Source organism: Pieris brassicae, chromosome 4 (genome assembly GCF_905147105.1).
Source record: "Pieris brassicae chromosome 4, ilPieBrab1.1, whole genome shotgun sequence".
NCBI classification, from domain to species: Eukaryota; Metazoa; Arthropoda; class Insecta; order Lepidoptera; family Pieridae; genus Pieris; species Pieris brassicae.
Window position 1 is genome coordinate 11,800,360 of NC_059668.1, and position 24,081 is coordinate 11,824,440.

The 24,081-nt window shown below is 32.7% G+C and overlaps 3 protein-coding genes and 1 long non-coding RNA gene across 5 annotated transcripts; 2 read left to right on the top strand and 2 right to left on the bottom strand.

The window, feature by feature from the left end:
- Positions 1-290: 290 nt before the first annotated feature.
- LOC123708352 (UDP-glycosyltransferase UGT5-like) lies at positions 291-8,734 on the top strand. Its single transcript, XM_045659028.1, has 4 exons — positions 291-551; positions 6,732-6,960; positions 7,305-7,521; positions 8,458-8,734. The coding sequence occupies exons 1-4, from the start codon at positions 291-293 to the stop codon at positions 8,732-8,734; spliced, it is 984 nt and encodes a 327-aa protein (XP_045514984.1).
- Positions 8,735-8,868: 134 nt separating this feature from the next.
- LOC123708865 (KIF-binding protein-like) lies at positions 8,869-11,894 on the bottom strand. The gene is made up of 2 exons (XM_045659804.1): positions 10,590-11,894; positions 8,869-10,301 (listed from the first exon to the last, which is right to left on the bottom strand). Exons 1-2 carry the CDS (start codon positions 11,542-11,544, stop codon positions 9,469-9,471), a joined length of 1,788 nt encoding a protein of 595 aa, XP_045515760.1. The 5' UTR covers positions 11,545-11,894; the 3' UTR covers positions 8,869-9,468.
- A 698-nt stretch (positions 11,895-12,592) lies between these two features.
- Positions 12,593-16,089, bottom strand: LOC123708866 (mesoderm induction early response protein 1-like). Its single transcript, XM_045659805.1, has one exon. The coding sequence runs from the start codon at positions 15,075-15,077 to the stop codon at positions 13,899-13,901; it is 1,179 nt and encodes a 392-aa protein (XP_045515761.1). The 5' UTR covers positions 15,078-16,089; the 3' UTR covers positions 12,593-13,898.
- Positions 16,090-16,489: 400 nt separating this feature from the next.
- Positions 16,490-20,462, top strand: LOC123708867. Of its 2 annotated transcripts, none has more exons than XR_006753663.1 (2): positions 16,490-16,520; positions 17,483-20,462. It is a non-coding gene; the product is annotated as an uncharacterized LOC123708867 (long non-coding RNA). The 2 variants fall into 2 exon arrangements; XR_006753662.1 differs by lacking the exon at positions 16,490-16,520 and adding an exon at positions 17,072-17,172.
- Positions 20,463-24,081: the final 3,619 nt, after the last annotated feature.

Sequence of the window (24,081 nt, forward strand, 5' to 3'; positions counted from 1 at the left end):
TTTGGGATCAATACAAACAGCATATAGATCTGGCTAATGATGCTTTCGAAATATGTCAGAGGATGATACGTTTCCCACCAGTAGTCGAGACGTTAAAGAAACAGTACGATCTCGTGATTGTCGAAAATTTTGCGGGAGATTGTATGCTTGGGCTCCTAGGTGCCTTTGGGATCAAAGCCCCAGTCGTCGGCATGTCTAGCCCTCAGCTTTTACCTAATAAGGCTCGCAGAATGGGCGCAGATGACAACCCTGCGTATGTTCCCGTCGTGACCTCTTCATTTTCACATAAAATGTCGTTCTTCCAACGAGTTGAAAACACGATAGTCCATTATTTAACTGACAAAGTACATCAAACGTTACTTAAAAAGGAACGGAACTTGATAGAAAAAAGCTTTGGAGTTAGAATCGCTGATATTCAAGAGTTAGCCAATAACCAATCGTTGATTCTTGTTAATTCGTATCATGTCTTGAACGGTGTGTATCCCAGAGTACCTGGTATTGTAGAAGTTGGAGGGATTCATATACAACCTAAAAACGACACGATACCTACGGTGAGGCATCTTTTTTTACTTCATTTATATATTTTTTTGTCAACAATTTTATCACTAATATTTTAGTGGCAGTGCTAAACCATTCCTAGTGTCGAACACCCCTCTGCATTGTCATAACAAAACTTTATTGTTTCATTTTAGTTTATTGAAAAATATCTTAATGAATCCAACCACGGAGTTATTTTATTCAGTTTTGGATCGCTCATTTGCTCTTCGTCATTATCTAGAAAAACAGAAAATGAGTTAATTAAGTCTTTTTCTAAATTGAAACAAAAAGTTATTTGGAAACATTCGGAAGCCTCAAAGGGAGGGACATTTATTGGAAAAAATATATTGAGAGTGAAATGGATTCCACAAGCACAACTATTGCGTAAGTAACTAATTAAAACATCTGATAACGAAGTAATTTGTTTATAATTAACATAATAGGTTTCGTACTGAGAGTTTTAAATTTAAGTCTACCTTTGTTTAGTGTATTATACAATTTACAATATTATTCATATTTCAAGGACTTGTTTTAAGTTCATTAAACTCGATTTTGAAATATAGAGTGAAATTTAAATTACAAAGCCATACAATATTCACAAATTAACTACTATTGTTTTTGAGTAAAATCAACAAAATAATGACTGTCACAAAAAATATTTTTTTTACTTTTCAACTATTCCTTCACCTTCTATTAATTTCAGAACACCCAAAAGTCCTAGCACTAGCTGGACATGGTGGATTACTCGGTATAATGGAAGCAGTTACGTTTGGTAAGCCAATAGTCGCAATACCAGTATTTGCCGACCATAGAAGCAATGCTGCGGCAGTGGAAGCTGCGGGTATTGGTGTGATATTGCCTATTAGTGACCTACAGGAGAATAACTTTGTGAGGGCGATCGAAATTGTCCTAAGTCAAAGGTAGGTAGGTGATGATTACTATATTATAGGATACTTTCCTAACGAAAGTGTTTCAAGTTGCCCAAGTATAACCGGTTAAAATGTTAACGTTATCTTAAATAGGTGGTGTTACAACATTCGCAATTAAGGTAAACATAAAAGAAATTGCTAAATTATAACTAACTTATTATCACTAAATACTACTACAATAATAATATAATCTTAAGATGAAGATTCACATACAATGTACGTCAATTAAAGTAAAGATGCATTGAATGGTAAGATATTTATTCATGTGAAGAAAATGTTGATTTAAAAATGATTTGAATTCCACATGGAAGAATTCCGTCACGTAGAAATTAACATACAAAGGTTAGGTTAGGTTAGGTTAGTTAGGTAAGGAATTTGATTCATAAAAGGCAATAGATCTTTCACTGATGACTAGTAATTACTCAACTCAATATTTAGATTTTTATTTGAATAGAAAAAATAAATCTGTCTGATAAAAAATAATTCTAAATTACAATATCTTTTCGTGTATTTATACTTCGAAGCCGAGGTTACGCACACACATAAATTAGGTTATAATTATGTATTATATTCAAAATTAAACACATTTCAGGGTGCGCGAGAGAGCTCGTCTTGTATCATCCATGTGGCATGACAGGGAACAACTTCCATTAGATACAGCTGTGTATTGGACCGAGAGGGTAATAAGATGGGGCAACCAGTCACCACTTTTTTCACAAGCGAAATATCTCCCGTTCTACCAATACGCGCTCCTAGATGTCGCTGCCTTTTTAACCTTATTATTAACATTACTTCTTCTTACCGTATTTTATTCAACGAAATATATAATTAACTTTTTTAAAAATAGCCGTATCAAATTCGTAACAAAAGAAAAAAGTAAATAATGAGCAGTTTGGTTTTGCCAAAAAAGAACATTGAGAATTAATTTGTGTTTTCTTGCATATAAATAACTAGCTACCTAATTTGAAAGATTAAATATTGCAATGGAAATGACGATAAGGCGCTTATTGCAAAACGCTCACCGTTAGTCGCAGGAGAGCGAAAGCGAGTAAAATCCATTGCAGAATACATCTACAAATCTCGGGCTGATACGTAAGTTAGTGATTGCCTTTTTAAACATACGAGTAAAAAGTTTTTTAAACCATAATTGTTGATTTCGAAAATGTGACATAAACTATTTCTAATTAGACTTTTTTTTCCTTTCTTGGCCTGCACGGTTTGTGCGTCGGCCATGCAAAAAGTTAGGAAGTATGTTATTAGATTTATTTTATTGGTTTGGAAATTGGATCGGAATTTGGAAAAGGATCAGATAAATTAGGTATATAATAAGTACATAAATGATTATAATTTTATATTGTTATGAAAAATTAAACTGGCTAAAATTATATATCCATCAATATTTATATTAGATAGAAGGATAGAGATTGAAGTCTAATTAGACTTACAAGTTTATTGTGACATTTTTGAGGCAGCTGCTGTGGGTGGACACACGAGTTGAGTAGTTTATGTATCCATTTTGAAAGATCGATACACGATTGAAATAACAAGAAATGATAGAAAAAAAAATCCAAACATAGCCAATTTTTGATACTTTGAATTCATTTTATGACGAAAATGTATACAGAACATGATTTTGAAATTTACACGATATATTTTATCACAAGCCAATTATAAAATTATTAATTAATGTTTTACATAAGTAATTGTTACTACGGGCTGGCGCGCCTCTGCGCTCCAGCTCTCCATTGCGTACCGCAATCCATCCCGAGACACTGACACAGCAATTCGTGCTGGGATAGGGCCTTAAAGTGTGGCCGTGCCGAGGAATGCGTAGTCGTGAACGTGCCCTCTTTACCTTATCCTAATATTCGGAGCTTTGCTGGGGTAAACATTTTATATTTCCCTAACCATGGAACGTGCGAATAGCTTCGAAAACGACGTCGACGAGACAAGCTACATTTAATGGGTTTGGGGAAAATAAATTATAAAAATCGTAATGACGTATTATTACGTGTAAATAATGTTTGGTCGTTTGAATATTCACATGTTACCTGGGAAAAGCCTATTTCGATTTTTCCCAAATAGACTTGAAAAAATAAAAGTGGAATCACTGCAAGATAGCGATTTGCAAGAGGAATATGCATATAACGTAGATCAAGCTTTTAATAAAAGGGTAACTGACGAAGGTTGAAAAAGTTCGGGCGACATTAGGATATACTATAGTATTATATACTTAATGGCTACCAAGTTATGTGGAGTTTCTAAAAGGAAAAGGGTAAGCGGTGGAAGGAATGCATGGATGGATGACGTAGGCGAGAAAAAGAAAGCATGGTTAACCTACATTTTTTCCTACTAGATTGCCTGGGCCAATACCGTATGCTTGCGTTGACATATCGAACGACGCACATAGGGTTATTATACCCAAAAAGCTGGCCAAAACTAAATTGTTGTTATTTTGGTTCATTATCAAAATCACTTTCCAGCTTATTAATAATAATTGATATTTTTTTATTTTTCCATAAAAAATATTTATAATTATTAGACCCTACCTAATAAGTACCTATTAGGTATATGTGCCTACCCCTGCGTACCCCTATGTTATAGTTATAGGGACGTTAACTTTCGCGGTTATTTGCAATTAAATGCTCTTAGAGGCTTGGTGAGCTCAGCAAGGCGAGATAATATTTCATTCCGGGCCACCACATTATAAAGCGCAATTCGGCCCCACATAAAGTACCGTTCTAATCTCTGGGTGGGCTCCCCAAATCGTTCCAGTTGACTGTATTCAACGTTCGTACTGTCAAGATGAATGAATCTAATGAAAAAATTCGATACATTTTAAAATTTTACTACAAAAAAGGAAAAATTGCAACGCAAGCCGCAAAAAATTGCAACATTTATGGACCTAGTGCGTTTTCAATCCAGAAATTTTGATGTCAAAGATGCACGTCGCTCTAGTCTTCCTATTACGGATAAAATGGATGCCATATTTGAAAATGTGGAGCAAGATCGGCATATCAGTATGATGTTGCTGAAGAACTGGGAATTGACAACAAAACAGTTCTAACGCACTTGAAAAAAACTGGGTACACAAAAAAGCTCGATATTTGGGTTCCTCACGAGCTCGCTGAAAGAAACACAATGAACCGTGTACTCATTTGTGATTCTTTATTACGACCTAATGAAACCGAACCATTTTTGAAGAAGCTGATAACGTGATGAAAAGTGGATCACGTACGATAAGAACGTGCGAAAAAGGTCGTGGTCAAAGGTCGGTTAGGCTTTACAGACTGTGGCGAAAACGGGGTTTACTCGCAACAAGTTGATGCTGTGTGTGTGGTGGGATTGGAACATTATTTATTATGAGCTGTCACCACCAGGCAGGACCATCGATTCTGAACTCTACTGCGAATAACTGATCAGATTAAAGCAATAAGTTGAGAGAAAGCGGCCGGAATTAATCTACAGAAAGAATCTGGTTTTTCATCATAACGCTAGACCTCACGCATCTTTAGTCACTCATAAAAATTAAGAAATCTTGGCTGGAAGGTGTTAATGCATCCGCCGTATATTCCTGATCTTGCACCTTCAGATTTCCACCTGTTTCGGTCTCTTCAGAATGATTTAGGCAGTGTCAGGTTAACATCACGAGACGACTGCTAAAAACAATTGTCGCGGTATTTTGATCAGAAACCCCAAAATTTATATAGCAATGGGATCATGTCTCTACCTACAAGATGGCAAAAAGTTATCGAACAAAATGATCTACAGTAAGTAATGTAAATAAACTTTATTAAAAAATGTTGTGAATTTTCTTAAAAAATGCGAAGAAAGTTTTTCCCAAGTTTTCCCCAATATGTAACAACCGAGTGAATAATATTTGAATGGAATAATACAATTTTATTTTGTATAAAATTTTCATAGTTTATTCTTTTATTATTAAAATAATGCTATGCGTGAATGACATTCGCACTGCGCGTATAAAAATAACCTCAAGACCAGCTTATATTTTTATATATTGTGATCGATTGAGCAGGTCAGTATCTAATTGAACCGGATAGGTGCAACATGCGTTTGTACATATTGTGTTTCATAATCCTGCAATTTACAAATAATGTTCATACTGCGCGTATTTTGGGCTTGTTTCCACACCCGGGAAAAAGTCACCAGATGGTATTCGACCCTTTACTGAGAAAACTTGCAGAACGAGGACATGAGGTCACTGTGGCAACGTTTTTTCCACTAGAAAATCCTCCGAAAAATTACACAGAAATAAACCTACAAAGCCTCGCTGAATTAAGACTGGAGTCGTTTGGGGCTGAAATTTACGAATACCCGAGCTTCCTTATGAGGATACCGGTTCTAGGAAGTGTTCTTGATCAATACAACCAACACGACGGCTTGGGCACGTTAGCAGTGACAATTTGCGAAAAACTAACGAGATTTTTACCCTTGAATAAAGTTTTAAAGCAAGAGTATGATGCCGTAATCGTAGAGCGATTTGACAGTGCATGTGTGCATGGTTTATTAAATATTTATAATATAAAAGCACCTGTTATTGGGATATCGTCTTGTTCGCTTATGCCGGGTGATGCTGCAATAATGGGCGCTGAAATAAATCCGTCGTTTATACCAGTGGTTACTTCTTCGTTTACTCATAAAATGTCATTTTTCGAACGATTGGAAAATTCCCTCGCCCTACTGTTATTTACAGACAAATATCGTGCCACACGGGTGAAAGAAAGGGCGGTAATTGAAGGCCATTTTGGCAAAAAAATTAACGATCTTGACGCGGAAGTTAGTAAAATGTCATTATTATTTGTCAACTCATTCTTTGTTGGAAACGGTGTTTATCCGCTAGTTCCTGGTATTGTCGAAATAGGAGGCATTCATATCGATCCAAAGGATAAAAATATACCTAGTGTAAGTACTGAAATAAAAATAAATTCTTTTTATTTTTAATATAATTACAAGTTGGACCAACTTCGTATTCAAGTTTACCTTATCGTAAATTCATATGTCAATATAAATGTTTTTAATATTAGTACACAATGTGCGTTGGACTACGGAAAATTAGAATAATATTCGATGTTCTTTTACATTAACCAGCCAGAGATTCATTCATTGTTCAAAAAGAAGGTGTATAACTTTAAAGTATAAGTAAAGTCAAATAAAAATCACTTTCTCGTATTGTGTACTCATTAAGGTTACACTATAATTATTACAAGTTTTACATGTAATTTTATTATTGCCATCTATTTTTAGCATATCGAGAAATTTGTTGCTGCTTCAGAAAATGGTGTTATACTGTTCAGCTTAGGATCGCAATTAAGTTCCACATCAATTTCGAAAGAGAAGCAGGATATTTTTATAAGAGCGTTTTCAAAACTTAAAGAGCGAGTTATATGGAAGTATGCCGACAGTGCAGAAGAGGGAACGTTGATAGCTCATAACATTTTGCGAGTGAAATGGCTGCCACAAAAAGAATTATTGAGTAAACATTTTTCAATATTTGTTCTTGTATCATTAAAATTATACAATTATTGGAAAATAATTTACGATACAATTAAAAATTAACGCCTCAAATATTTTATAGCAATTTTCATCAATTTCTAGAAGAAATAGATGAAACAGTAATTACACTTCAAACATCGGTATATGATTTCATACCTTCTTCATTTGTTTCACTGATCATATTTTAGCATACAAATTTGTGATCAGACCTAATGTTCAATTCTGTTCTTCTTTTCGGGAATTGAACGCACTATTACCTATAAACGCTTTGAATATGCATCTGTAACTAATTTCATATGCCGATTAAAGAATGTAAATTTTTAGAACACCCTAAAATAAAAGCTTTTATTGGCCACGGTGGTATGCTAGGATCACTGGAAGCACTATCAGCTGGCAAGCCTATGATAATAATACCAGTATTTGCCGACCAAAAGCTAAACGCAGCTGCTCTGAAAGATAGAGGGATAGCCGAAATTTTACCTCTGGCAAATTTAAAGGAGGAAGACTTAGACAAAGCCTTGAAAACTGTTTCAAGTACGAGGTCAGTAGAGGTTTAAATTTTTACATTCTAATCAATGCTATTTGCTTCAAACCTGACCTGGCTACACCTATCAGTATAATAGTTAATCGTAAATGCGGCGTATCAAAACTGCACTTTTATGATTTTCTGAACTTCACGATTGGCTTTACTTATGTTCAAAAGACCTTTTACACATTATTTTGTTTGAGTACTTTTACCTTATACTCTGTATCACCACAATAGAAAAACGTAAGTAGAGATGAGCATATACAGGGTGTCCCAGAAGTCGACGTCAAGTCGAAATTTTCTCATAGGTAATGCCACACCAGTTATCAGAAAAATTAAGTCATGTATTTTTGAAGTTATGGAAATTTTCCTTTTATTCCAGAAAATGTACACCATGTGATTTGTGGCACCAGTACCTATTTACTAATCTTATCTGATATTATAGATTTTTTAAAAGCTTGACCTAGATTAAGATCTATTTTATATATTCAAGTCATTCAGGGTCAATTACTTTTAAAGTTCAGGCATTGGACTGGGCTTTTGCTGTTTTTGATTCCTTCCGTGGTTTATTTTTATATATTCGGACCATAATAAGAAGCAGTAATTAAGAAACTTACGTGTTCGTACCTTAAATTATTTCCTGCGAGTTCCATATCGCAACCTTCAACTTCATAAATTTGTAAAAAAATATCTCGTAGTCTTTACAGTTGTTTGGCCTTTACACATACAATCGCGTGCATAGTAGCAAACTTCTAAAATTTTCCAATGTAAAACTACACAAATCACAAAGATTATGAAGAGAATTCGTGTTTAGTTTTAGTGTGTCACCAACTTACCTGCTTACTATTCGAAAAACACAGATTAAAAAGCAAGTTCTTTTTCTTTCTACCTATTAGCAGTATGCACTATGCAGTAAAAGTATTTACTTATGATATTTATTTTTAATTTTAGTATGCAAGAGAGAGCTCGTCTTCTATCGTCAATGTGGCATGACAAAGAAAGACCCCCATTAGACACAGCTGTGTACTGGACAGAGAGGATAATAAGATGGGGCAACCAGTCACAACTTTATTCACAAGCGAAATATCTCCCGTTCTACCAATACGCGCTCCTAGATGTCACCGCCTTTGTAATAATGGTTGTTATAACTGTCATTGTTACATCTGTTTATATTTTAAAATATTTATTAATCATTGCAAGAAGTAAAACAAAGAAGAAAATTCATTAATACAGATTTTAGTATTTTTAGAAATATAAATTGTCTTTCTATTACTAAAACAACTATATTCATAATATTATCAAATACAATATAATTTACCATAATGAGAACCACAAATTGAATTTGTCACACATATATTCGTATCAATTAAAATCTAATTGAATGTGTTTCGTAATGCCAAGAATAATTCATACCCTTTTTTGCCGAAACTAACCTTGTCACACATTTTAATATGTACAAATATTTATACAGGCCTAGGTAATCTGCGAATTAAACTAAAATGATTGTATTTTTTAAGATCTGGTCAGTGAATAAAAACAGCATTTAGCAACAATTTTTAATCACAAATTATTATAGATGCTATAAAGTTAAAAGCACAACATAAATTTTATTATGACTTACTTCGCGACAGCCTGATTATGTTTGAAGACAATTTTGTTCTACAAATCCGAATAAATACAATAATATTTAATTATATATAAGATATAATAATCTTCATTTTAGCCAAACAATGCTGTTTTATGTATAGATTAATTGTATAAAGTTTGTGTAAAAACCTCATCTAATAACATAATAAGAAAAATTAATGGTTTCACTCAATTTCATGTATATCATTATTAGAAATGCAAGAGCAAGCATACAATTAAACCATAATGACTATGTGTATGTAAAGTACTGCCCTTGACAGAGGACATGTTTGATTTCTAATGCACGGTTGATGAAGGGAAGGGAGCAAATTAAGATTATTTTAGTGTAACCATTTCAGCTTCAAGCTTCTTAATTTTAATTGGTAATATCTTAACCATTTCTTGGCATAAACTGTATTCTACAGACATCATTTTTGCTGAGTTTTTATCATTTGAACAAATATCCACAACTGCTTGGTATGATTCATAGCTCTTTTTCACGTGACTTAGTTGGGTCTGTTTGTCTAACGCAATGCGTTTCATACTATTTCTTCCAATAAATGCATATGCACAAACAAGTGGTCTAACAAATTCTTCTTCCATTCTCAAAGGTAAAATTCCATTTTTATCTTTAAAAGATTCAATAAATCTTTCATAGTTTTCAATGCTTTTTTCACAAAGCATATTGATTTTTTTCAAAAGGTGAGGTGTTGGTTTGCCCTCATTTTTTTTTACTGAATCAAGTTTAATGTCCAAAATTTCAGAATATATTACACCAAGTTCATGCCACAGCTGTTGACAATAATGTAGATAATATGTAGGGTTTATTTCTTTCAGCAAATCTTCTATGATATCTATTCTTCGCTTCTGCATTTTAGCCCTTCTTCCATCATCTTCTTCAAAAAATGCTAGAAATGAGTATGCTTCAGAGTTATCTTGAACCAATTGGATATAATCAGAGGCTAGAGTATCGGGTGTATAATACTCTTTTGCCTTATTTAGCCATGTCTGACAATTGAGAAAAACTTCCCTAGCATCTTGGTAAGTGAGAAGAAACTTATGGCCAATTTTTTTTTCATGTTTCGAAACATCCAGATCAGGAAAAACTAGGTTCTTTATATCTCCACCACAAATGTTTTCATTGTCCTCTAATTGAAGATTAGTTAAATCTGCAAGGTAAATAAAAAGTAAATGTGTAAAGAAACAGTTTTACTCTGTGAGTGCTGGTGACAACATGGCCTATCAAACAAAACAAGTCATAAATTCTAATGTGAATATTTAAGTTATCCATTTACTGTGTATTTGGTGATTTAAGTGTAGTTAACAAATTTCCAACCCTAGTTGCCCCATCTCTCATGTGGATAGTGTGGCATACATCATGTTATTTTTTACAATACAAGTTAAAAGTTTTTTATTAAAAAGAAGCAAACCAATTAAAGCGAAGGATATCTTTTTACCTGTAATTGCCTCATCTAAATTGTCAGGGTCACTCATAAGTCTATTTTTTGAGGCAGTCATCAATATAATACAATATTTTGCCCAACATCTTGCCACATCAGCTGATCTGTGATTAAACTGTTCTTTTTTAGCCATCAATACCTCATCATTGGTTTCATCTGCAAGCAGCCTAGCCTCATACTGGTCCAATATAGTTGATGCGGCAGCAAGGTGATGTCGTGATTGAAAGAAACCATTTCTCTCAGCAAAAAACTGTGATAAAGTAGCAGAGTTTAAGGACCAATCAATTGGATCATAATCATTATATTGCAATTGCCTACGTAATGTTACATGGCAATAAATAGCAGATTTTAAATTCTCTTTTAAAGAACCGTAAACTTGAGCTAAGTAATAAAGAGTGAGAGTGTAAGGTTTTTCCAGTAACATAATATCACTTGTAATTCTGTCATGTATTATATTTTCTATAGATATAGGCATTTGCATTGTACATTTAAATGATTCATAAAACTCTTTTGCTTTAAGAAGAAAGGATTTGCCTTTTTCTGGCTCATCCCGATTTGACCACAGTAAGCCAAGGTGATTTTCAATGTTGATTAAAGTGGATACTACTTCTGGCTTTGATGAATGTGGTAGGAGAAGAGTTTCTGCTTCAGTCAATACTTTTTCACTTGCTGAGGCGTCATCAGTTTCCATGTCGATAATGCCTATGTTAAGAAGGACAACGCCAAGCATAGCATCAATTTTTACATTATCCCAATTTCTTTCAGAGCCTTTTGTGATCATAAGAGCTTCTCGCATTTTATTCAAGATATCTTTTGCTTTATACTTTGACAAATATGGTTCATTAGTTGGATCATTAGGTGCATCATCATCAAGTAACTTTCTCACTTTAGCATAGGTCTCTTTAAAATCGTTCATCATTTCTTTCGCCGTCATGTCTGTTGTTACGATCATATTTTTATTGGCCTGATGAATAGATAGAAATTGACTACCTCGAAATAGATTTTAACTACTACTTTATTGTGATTAAAATAGTTTAATTACAAAATATTAATTAAAATACAAATGAATTCATATTTAAGAGATGAACAGCATAATATTTTTTGGAAAAACTGAAAAGTTTAACACAATCTCTAATACATCTATGGTTTGTATTGAAATTGAAAACCTTTCATACAAAAAAATCACTTGATTGTTGACACTGGACAGTGGCACCTGGCAATTAGCATTGGACACTGGTGAGGAAAAAGAAGTTCTAAACAGAGTATAATCATATATTTGGTAGCCGATATTTTCCTTCAATATAATTTAGTTTGAAGCGTGAAATTATTCAAATTACCTTTAGATCGTACTTGCTAAAAAAACAATTAAATCTAACACGAGTAACATCACAGTTATATATACATAATCTGTTCTATTGAAATCACTTCAACAAAGCAAGTTAACAACTTAACTGTGTTGTACGCTTAATACTCTTAACAGATTTAAATAAGTCACGATTTGGATACCTATGGATGTATACAAGATTTATCTTTTTTTGGGTCATTCATATTAAGAGTATGAATAGTTAATTGGGTATATCCAAAAAAACGGCTTAGTTTTTTCATTTCATTTAATGTATTATGTACGAGAATCTCTAGATTGGATTATGTAATGGTATGAAATTAATTAAAGCCAGAATTAGTCTCAATAAAATATGACAATCCAAATAAAATTTACTTTGTAGGGTTGCAACAATTGCTATGGGTTATTGTACAATAAAGCAGTCAATTTTATTAAATATAATGGGTTTAATGTTTTACAATAAATCCCTGTATATAGTATATACATTTTTACGCTGCATAGTGGTGGGAAATGCTGTAAAGGTATGCTATAAATTACACAATTTGACCTTATAAATAACAACTAAATGGTACAAGAAAACTAAAGACTAGCACTTTAGTTTTGTAAACCTATAAAGATTTGTATTAATAGGGGCATTTGTATAAATAATAAGCATAGGACAGTATAATACAAATTTAACAGCCATTAGGCTTATTTTATTTCAACATATAAACTTTGCAGTTATTGTTACAAATTGTACATTATATGTAAAATGCACATATAAATTAAAGTGTATCATGTATCAACTTATTTATGAATCTTATATAAATAACCCCCTGGTTAGCATGGGGACAAAATATGACACATGTTTATGAATATTATTATGTCTTTTGTAAATGTTCATTTTTTTGTAATTAAAAAAATATTTAAAACATAACTTACAAATAATATATATAATACTAACACTGTTGCAATTGACTGCCTTAGAATATAAACAATGATTTTATCTTATTAAGCCTATCCTGAGTGATGGAGCTTATGTTATTTTTTGTTTTTAAATAGTATGAATATAACTAAACAATGTTTTGACATTTCTGGTAACAAATGTGGTAGTCAATTGCACAGTTTATTCCAGAGAATTTAATTTACAGTATACAATTTATTACACCATTTTATTATTAGTAGACCTAATATTATATTTAAAATTTTCCTCACCTAGTTTGGTTTTAACATTATTTCTATGTACACATTGTTACAAATTTAAGGCAGGTTATATCTTTTTTTAATTATATTTCTAGTTAACAAAACATGTTTGATAGTAGGTGAGGAAATATTACTATTAGCAAAATGTACAATTAGTGCTTTCCAACATGATCTAAGGCCAGTCAGTACCTTCACATTCCCTGTAAATATAAGGATAAAAGTAATGAATTCCAGGGTAAATATTTATTGGTGGTATGGGCTTGGAAGTATAATAATTGAATCTATCTGTTTCAGCGAACTATACAGCGGAGGTAAAGTACAATGGAACAGAATAATGATATTTTATTTTAAAAAAATTACATTCATTAAGTACCAGTAGTTGTAGAGCACATTATAGATTAACATCTTTATGTAGAAAAACATTGAGGTAAAATAACTACTATGGTTAAATGAAGATTCTGTAAATCCAAATTTATAAATTGCTTACTGAACTTTGTTCACTCTTCAACCATCTTATCTACATTTAAAGAATTATTTTTCTGATATTACATTTTCCACAGTTTCAATATCTTATATGCTTAATTTTATAATCAACAAATAGTATAGAACTAAAAGCAATATCAGTAAAACCATTTAAAAAACTTTACCTTAATTCAATATTATTTTAACCCTATAAATGTTTCGTTTTACTTATTATATATTAAATACCTAAATGTATATTTTAGTACATTCTCTTGTAGAAGGCATCAGCATTTTACAAAAAAATGACAACCAATTGTGTATTAGGAAACATTTTCCATTTCTGGTTCCTCTGTTGATAAGGTTCGAGGCGGTGATGTATGCGCTAATTGAGAGAATACTTCTTTTTCTCCCAGTGCTAACGGATCCGGTTGTGTAGCAGGAGATGGTACATATACCATCATAGAGGGTGACACAGGACGAACCACACTTCCTGTTGCCTCTTGCTCTTCCAAAAACCTATCCATATAATCTGTGTGGCCCGGATGCAAATTGTATTTTTTCTTTTCCAATCGAGTTTTATTGGCAAAGATGTCATGTCTTTCTGTCTTCTTCCAGATATAATAAAATTGTACTAGTTCTCCCACAGACCGTGTCTTAACCTTTTGCTGTCTTATTGAATGAAAATCCTTACCATGTATTTTAATACCACTTTCAAAGTTTCGACATTCTTCTTCTGACCAAACATTTGCATGAGCTGGAGTCTGAGAGGTTATGCGTCGTCTCCTTAAAGCTTCATCTACATTGTGCCCACACTGCTGAAGGAGAAATAAAGCTTCTTCATCATCACGTAACTGCTTACCACAAGGTACAGCATCAATACCAGTAGTTGAATTCAATGCACATATTTTTTTCATATAGTCCTCAATCACTTTTTCATCTAATATATTAGGGTTCCATAACAATTTATCCTCATTTTCATATGGCAAAGCATCATCATAGCTACATAATCCTTCTGGTATACCAGCTTGGTAGTCACTACCAACCATTATAGTTTTTTTCCAATCATCTTCATCTGGACTGTAATCATAATCATCTTCCTCTTCAGATGGTGGCCTAGAACCAGATCGCAAACACCTAGTTGCTTCTGGATTATTTGTTTCAGTATAAAGCTGCTGTAACGCAGACTCAGATTTTTCAGTCTCTTCTGGAACTGCTTCTGGTGGTTGTTCTGGAACAGGTTTGTCCATGTTTCTATTGTAACCATACAATGCTAATAATTCTTCAAGGGGCATATCCCCTTCTTTTTGCAAATTGTTAAGTTCCGCTTTAGGGTCCTGGTGCTCCCCAGCAGCCAAGGCCTCTTCTTCGTCTAAGGTCCTTTCGTCATCAAAATCATTTACCATCATCTCAACAGTAGGCTCAAAGAGAGATTTATCGTTCCCCACATCCATACTGGCATCGTGCTCGTTTACACTGGACACCAGCGCGCAATCTGACATGACTAATACCACGGACTATGGGAAGCAGTTCACCGAAAACATGACAATTTTCGATCTCACTTACAGTGTCATTTTATATTGTTGAATAACAAAATCTTTGTGTTATAATTTTTATATGTTATGCATGTTTTTAAAGAAAATGTAATAAATAAAAACAAAAATATTTGGACACCAAACGCATCACACACTTCAAGGTTGCCATTAAATATGACATTTGACAACGTCAGTTGTCAAATGTCCGTCAATTGTCAGATGTTGTCCCTTATTTTATTTTTTAATAATTTTATGGCCTGATAACGAGACCTTTAAGCCAAGTCTTATTTACGGTCACTAATTCACATGTTATTCTATCGTTTCACTTGTTTTCTTAAATCTTCCCCACGGTATTTTTGATGTATTTATATAATGCACTATAACACTTTTTGTTTTTGAGCAAATCACACAACTGGCGGCGGGAGGGATCACTAATTTCCATTATTTCACTTGCCAATATTAGTCTATTAAAAATGAATATTTGGTTTTGGCATTTTAAAAAGTTATGGTTGATATCTGCGTTCTCGTTATTATTACAGAAAGAGCAAATATTGTTAGTTATAATATTAAGTTTAGCGAGGTGCGCGGGTGCAGTGTTATGCCCAAAGCGCAATCTGTTGATTGTGGTAACGAACTCACGACTCACGATACAGCTAGTATTCAACTCATCATACCAGCGTCTTATATGTAAATTTTCCTGTATACTACCATACCATTTTCCTTTCAATTTTTGATCTTCTTCCCATAATGTTGTCCATAAATTTTTTATCGAGTTATTGATATAATAATAATAATCAGTCATACCTGTACCACATTTCTGACATTAAGAGTGTTAATCCCTTCATATGCAGCTTTGTCTGCTTTTTCGTTACCAGTAATACCTTTATGTGAGGGTACCCACATAAAGGCAACAGTTATATCTTTTTTATGCAACCGCAAGACAGTATCTTTAATTAAATAAATAATATAATTAGTTTTAAAATTATTAACATAAGAATGCTTAAGACTCAAATTAGAAAATATTTACAATTATTTATAGAAATTACAGATTTTAAAGCGGCAAAAACTGCATATGCCTCTGCTGTAAATATGGAGCACTTTTTATCGAGAGCAAAGTTTTGAGCAACATCTTTTTGGGAATCATTTACCGCACTTCTCACAAAATCATTACCTTTACTGCTATCAGTGTAGATTGTATAATACTTATTATTTTCTTCTATAATAGCTAGTAAATCTGAATTATTTTCGATTGAATTTGATAAAATCGTAATAGGATGAGTGATACAACTGTATGAATGAGTGTAACACGACCAGTGTGAAAGTTTTTTGATGTTCGAATAATGAGATTGTATTTCTAAGAAGATCTGGCACAGAGTTGAAGATGTACCTCTCAGGAGATCATTTGGTGAAGTGAGTGGACCATCTATATTGATTGGGTGAGGTATTATCCTATTTATAATTTGGATATTATTTGATGATAATAGTTTCAGACAGTATCTTTCTGCAAGCATAAGTCGTCTCAATATCAATGGCATATTTGTTTCGACTTCCATGGCCCTTATGGGAGTCGAACACATTGCTCCTGATATGATCCTCAAAGCTCTGTTCTGCAATATATCCAATTTATGTACATGAGTGCTATTTAAATAAGCTAAAGAACTGTAATCAAAATGACTTCTTACAATAGATTTATATAATAATGAAAGTATTTTGGGATCTGCACCCCATGTAACACCTGCTAGACATCTTAAAATGTTAACACCATTTAATGCATTTCTAGATACATATTTAATATGTTCTTCAAATGACAATTTCTGGTCAATGATAATACCTAAAAATTTGTGTGTGAAAACTCTTTGAATGACATCACCATTATAGACAACATCCACTATTGGTGTGTCCTTTCCAAATAGCATTAAATTACTTTTGCCAGCATTTATTTTCAATTTTAATGTGTGTTGATAATAATTATTTAACTGCCTTAAGGGAGTGTTAACATTTTGAATGGCTACTGTTAAATTTACATCTGAACTATACAACACTAAATCATCTGCAAATTGAAGTATATTTACATTTTTAATATTAACATATTTACATATCTCACAAGTATACAAATTATACAACAAGGGTGATAATGTGGCACCTTGTATAGTACCTTTTGATGAAGTTCTAGGTCCATATAAGATATTGTTATGCCTAACATATAGTATTCTGTTATTAAGGAAATCATAAATCCATTTACATAATTGTCCAGGTATACCAGAATTACTGAGTACCTTCACCAGTATGCCAGGATCCACACTGTCAAATGCACCTTGCACATCTAGAAATACACAAACTGTGTGTAATTTTTTTTTTCTTGCATTTTTTAGATCCGATATGAGAGAAATGAAGCTATCAACACAACTTCTTCCTCTGCGAAATCCATATTGAATGTGTGGAATGACATTATTGGATTCTGCATACCAGTCAAGTCGAGATTTCACCATATTTTTCCAATACATGATGATAACGAGATTGGACGATAAGAACTGATCTGTTCAGGTGACTTATCTGGTTCTAATATAGGTATTACACATTGAGTTTGCCATGAACTTGGTATGAGTTTTTTATGCCATAGATTATTAAGAACATTCAAAAATAGCTTTTGTACAGATTCAGATAGATGTTTTATTAATAAATATGGAAAATCATCTAAACCAGGACTAGTATTTCTTCTAGATTGTATACTCATTAAAAGTTCAGACCATGAAAAAGAATCCAATAAAAATTTAGATTGAGGATTTTCATTGTTAATATTAAAATAATTGTCTAATGAATTTGGGTCAAGTAAATTGTTACTATCTGATAACTTATCTAAAAGTGGCTCTACAAATTCATCCCTATATGATTTATTACCAATTCTGATACCCTTAAACTTTTTAATGAGATTCCAAATTTTACTGATGGGTGTAGTTCTATTGAAACTATTGCAAAAACCATTCCAACTGATTCTTTTTTGCTCCTTTATAGTGCGTTTTTTTAAAGCATCTAATCTTTTATAGTTGATGTAATTGTATTCTGTTGAATCATTTCTATACAATTTCAAGGCTTTGTAAGATTGTATTATGGCTTGTTCACATATACTGTTCCACCAAGGGGCTGGTGGTCTACTCCTAAAGTTAGTCCTAGTGAATCTAGGAACTGCCATGAGTTTGAGTTTATTGAGCCGGTTACAAAACTCATCATAAGATTTTATTGGACTCTCTTCGCTAACCATCATGTCATGGAAGACCAAACCAGACAATTCACTATACTTTGTCCAATCTGTTTTATCATATAAAAATCTGTCAACATGTTTATTAATTGTGTATCTTTCAATGCATATTGTAATGTTTGTTATGGTTGGATAATGATAACTACCCATAGCATCATCATGTACTGACCATTCACAAAGAGGAGCCACACATGGACTAACAAAGCTTACATCTATTGCTGAGGGGTTGCGTGTAGGATAATTTATTTTTTTATTTATGTATTTTGAATAATGGTAGCTTTACTACCATTATTCAAAATACATAAATCACATTCATCAATTATATTATATAAGTTATTCCCTCGACTTTTCGTAGACATCCAAAAGCAATATGATGTGCATTGAAATCACCACTTACAAAAAGTGGCTTCGGTAATTCTCTTATAATATTGTGCATTCTATTCATTCTTATACTCCTACGTGACGGAGGACAGTACACACAAAGAATAGACAGTGTAGTATTTTCTGTGTATATACTTATGGCTATAGTTTGAATATCTTCATAAAAAGTAGTATTTATAACATTGTGTTTCAAATATGGTTTAATTAATATTCCTACACCACTACGAGGATTTTTTGAATTTTTATTGTAGAAATATAAAAAGATTGATGGTCTTTTAACCATGTCTCATTTAGTAAACAAATATCAATATTATTTTCATTTAAGAATTTTGTAAGAAGATGTTTTTTATGATTTGCACCTTGAACATTAAATTGCGCAATACGTAGAGATGATGTTGTATATGGTTGTGTATCCATTATATTGACAAATTTTTAATAAGTATATTATCTTTAATAAATGTTGTAGTTATAGGCTCATTATCATTCTTATTACCTATTTGAACCAGTGTTTGTACCAGGGCCATAAGTACATCACTGTTTGCAATTATTTGTGATTTTATATCATTAATACTTACAGCCTGTGAGACAGGCTTAATATTTACAGATTTATTTACATGTTTGGGTGCATTATTTACACTAATCACTTTTTTATTTACAGGGTTGGAGCGTGGTGGAAGAGGAGGGAACTCATTGTTATCTTTTGTGCTGGCAATGCTTGCATATGTTATTTTATTTTTCTTTTCTAGGATTTTATTCATTTTTATTGGACACATTTTGGATATTGCTAAATGAGGTCCACTGCAATTTACACAGCAAATCTCATTTTGTTTATTGCAGTCTTTATAAGAATGTTCACCTGAACAAATAGAGCAACGCTGTTTGCCATTACAAATTTTAGCATAATTATTAAATTTCATACATTTGAAACATTGTTGGAGAGGAGGTATATATTCAAACACTCTGTAAAAAAATAAATCATATTGGACACTCTCAGGTAAAGAGTTTGCCAAAAATGTGATACTAACAGTTTGTGTTCCGACTAATTCATTGCCAATTTTTTTCATAAATCTCCTAACTCCAATTATTTCATTTGTAGAAGTTAATTTCGTAAATAGTTCTTTATTTGATATACTTGCAGGCACAAATCTGATAATACCAGTTTTTTCAATTTGAGCTGCTGGAATGTATGCTTTCATATCATGTTTCTCAAGAAAATGTATATTGTGTATCAAGTTATTAGCTGTATTATGTTGTTTAAATATGACAACAATTTTATTTGCGCTAATTCGCCTTATTGCCACCATGCCTTTAATTTCGGAGAATATGTGGTTTAAATATATTGGGCTTTTATTTCCCAGCCTATCCTGAATATTTTTGTTTTCAATAAAAACCTTAAATTCCATATTAGCAGAATTTTCTGGATATAGTCTTTTATAATTTGGCTTGAGATATGGGATATACGAGTCTTTCTCACCGCCTCCGCCGCCAGCATCAGAAACATTTTGGGGATCTTCGAGCCGCCGTCGTGGTCTCTTTTTTGAGTTGGGCGGGTCAAGCCCGCCCCCCTCGTTTCCTTCCATTTTTATTATTTATACACTATGTTTATATTTAATTTGTCTATTAATACTGTTATTTACAAAGAAATAATCTTTATTTTAATTAAAGTATTATTTTAGAAAAAAATAGTACCGCGCTTTTTCAATTTCCCGCCAAGACCCGTCAGTCCCTTAATATTCTATTTTTTTTTTTTTTAAATTTTATGGCCTGGTAACGACTTAATATTCTAGAAAAAGTAAATAATATAGAAAGCGCGCGTTTATAGAGTATAGAACTAGATGAGCTTCCAAAATAATATAATTAAAGAGAGAAGGCATTAACGTGAAATACTTAAGTGCGAGCAAAATCTTCAAATCAAAATCGATCAGTTTTTCTGTCTCTATTTGCGTATCGGGTTTTATTTGTATGCCACCGAGCCCTTGGTGGCAAACAAGTTTTCACCGCTTACTGATAGATCTGTGAAACACAAGTCAAACCCATATTTTAAGACTATCCTTATAAGAGGTGACTAACCGACCAAATTGCGAATCATGTTACCTACATCAGGTAGTTGCCACTCTTCGTGTCTTTTGTAAATAGTTGGATTATAGCTCGTTGGATATAGGTCTACCAGCACTTGAATAACTTTTCCACTTTTTTTAGTTTTCCGAATGAGCCGTATTCAAATAATAAATGGACTGAATGTACGGGTAGATTAAACTGGCATCCAACTCAAAACGCCCGAATATGCTCAAGACACTTTGAAATAAGATGTTTTCAAATGAAAAATAAAACAACTTTTTTACAACCACGTACTTTAAAGTACTTCATACCATTTGCATTATAAAAAAATGCCATTACGTTTTTTCTACGTAGTATACAAGCTGTTTCATAGGTTACATTACAATTATAACGTACAAGAGCTCAGCGATATTAAATGATATTGTATGTAGTCAAAATACAATGGACGTTGTGTTGTTCACACAGTGTAACCACTGTTGTGGATAGGGAAGGGAAATAGTATCTAGTGCGCGAGTATTAATCTTAAGTCTTAAGAATAAAGAAATTGGGATTTGTAAAAACCCATTAATATTTGCTAACAAGAAATAGAATTTTCTTATACAAGGAGTAAAAACCTCGTAAACACCAGTAAGTTTCTTACTTAAACTTTAATACTGTATTTGTTCTAAAAGTGCATTTTATTCTAAAGACGGGTCAGGTTGTATTTTAAAAATAATAACGTCATAAAATAAAAATACTCAGTCAAAGAAAAAACACAAAAGCGGGCGGTGATATAAAACGATGTTCAAGCGGTCAGTTAATAATAGCCGCCATCTACCCCGAAAGTATAATAATATTGATAATAAAGTGTTAATCTTATGATTTATTATTATTAACTGATAAAGAGGAAGTAACCAAACTACATTATTTCGTTCTCTATTCTGTCTTTGATATCTCCGGCAGCTCTAGTTCCAACTTCTAAGATTAAGTAATTTCCTTTTGTGTCAATAAGTTGACCCAATTTCAACGTGTGATTAAACGTAAATGTATTTTATTTAATATGGAGACTTTTACTTTTTTGATAATCTAGCAAATACTGCAAATTCAAGGCAATTTTTATTCCTAGCATAAGATAAAGCTATAGCTTTTTCGCTGCTATAGATATGTTTTCTGATTCTAATATCAATAAAATTATGGGTTGCTATTATCGCTCATCATGATAGCAATTACAATTAAAACACAATTTGATAGGTAGACACGGCGCACATTGAGATTCATTTAAATATCTCCAAGACACTTTCGAACATCTAAAAAGTAAACAATACAATCCTATTAATCTTTATTTGTTATGATTTCGACACAAGTGATTTTGATCCTACCGTAAAAAAAAATCAAAATAATTAAAATTCTTTACTTGTTTAGCTACTTACTGTACACGATTACAATAGAATTCAGATTGAGGCCTCCCTAGTAAGTCATAGACCTATGACAGGGAAGCTTCGCTGTTCTATAAATTTACAAAGTTTCAACAAGGGTAACCAACACAATTTGTTTTAAAAACGAGGGTACTGTAAAAATAATAAATATAATAATATATTATGATGACTGTAATTGTGTATGTTTGTGGAAGACGAAACAAATCTAAGCGATAGTGTGCATGAAAAGATGGTTTAAGAAAAAAATGTATTAGAGGAATTAACAATGCTTCTGTTTTGTTATATTTGAGTGTACCGAGCCATTTATAGGCTTTGTAGAATGAAGTCCAATTATTTGAGTCGCCATTAAATTGTGGTAATTTAATTGGAGGCAATTTTTGCTTTAGATGATCTAATTTCTCCTCAACTGTAGTACTTTTAATTTCGTGTAGCTTACCCTGTACGTTACGTACAGGTTGGTTGCGTACAGATCCTCAAAGGACTGTGTGGAAAAAAGGAGTAAATTGAGAATTATTATGCTCCATTTGCTCAATATTTAAATGAGAAGTCATTAAATTCAGTACGAAGTGCTTGAATATTAGACGTTTCCATTTGGATTCTTTTTTCGGCTTGCTTACTATTAAGGTTTAACGTCAAATCATATAATGATTGAATCTTAGAAAAATACGAATTTTGTCGTGCTTGCAATACATTATTTACGTTTCCTTGTACTTTAATATGCATATTAATATGGCTATCATTGGTTTTCGAGCACACACACAGGGACAACACACAGGGTATCAGAGGCTGTCAGCACGTAAACATGCGTAGGTGTCGTATATCACGCTCTACGCACTGTTAAATGCATTGGTCGCCTGGCAATTTTTTTACTCTTATCGGGGTGTACCGAAACTATCCTGTGCTGTGGGATCCCCAGGATGAGAATTTCAAAAATAAACATTTAAAAGTAGACGCCTCGGTAAAAATCGGAAGAAGTTTGCACATATCGGGGCAAATATGCAAAGATAAAATGAAAATTCTGCTTTCAAGGTTTTAAAGAGAGGAAGTCAAACAAAAAAAGTGAGACTAATTGGTTATAAAATTTGGCAGGTCTTATAGAGGAACGTCTGTGATAAACCCCATAAAAATTTGGAGAGTCTGAAGTCATCTTTATAAAAAGCAGTCACTGAAATCGACATGAATATGGTGCGTGTTGTGACGACTAACCCCGGCCCTTAAGGGCCTGTATTAAAAATAAGGGAGGTCATTACAAATATTTTTTCTGCTACTTTTATTCCTTAATTAGTGTACTATAAATTGATATATATCACTCATGAAAAACTGATCAGTACTTTTGTTTTAACGACGGAACTTTGGGACCGACTACGTATATAAGGCTGACGCTGGATATTTTAGTAACAATGAACAATATGGTTACTACACAAGTCAGCCCCAAAATTATACAACACGGCCATAAATAGCTAAACTGAATCCGATTTATTCATCAGCACATTCACTTTCAACAGCTAGTACCTCACAAGCGGATATTGGCCAAGTAAACCGCAGTAAAGCACGAATTGTTTTGATGTCAATGAGTAGGTTATATTGATTAAAATAGTTTATTTATAATTTTACATCGTTTTCTTTAATTGAATCTCACTGTTGACCGTTTTGGCGAGCGTGGCTCTGTCAGAAATTTAAATGTAGGGATTTTTTAACCATTTCAAGTCCTCTTTTCTCTTTGCTTCATACTTTAGCAGTGGTACAAATAAACGTGGTATAAGTTTTTATACCAAGAATAAACTAAGAATAAGCAAAATATCAACTAATAAATAAACCCGGAATAACTCAAACCGTTTATAACGTCGGCTCAACTGTTTTT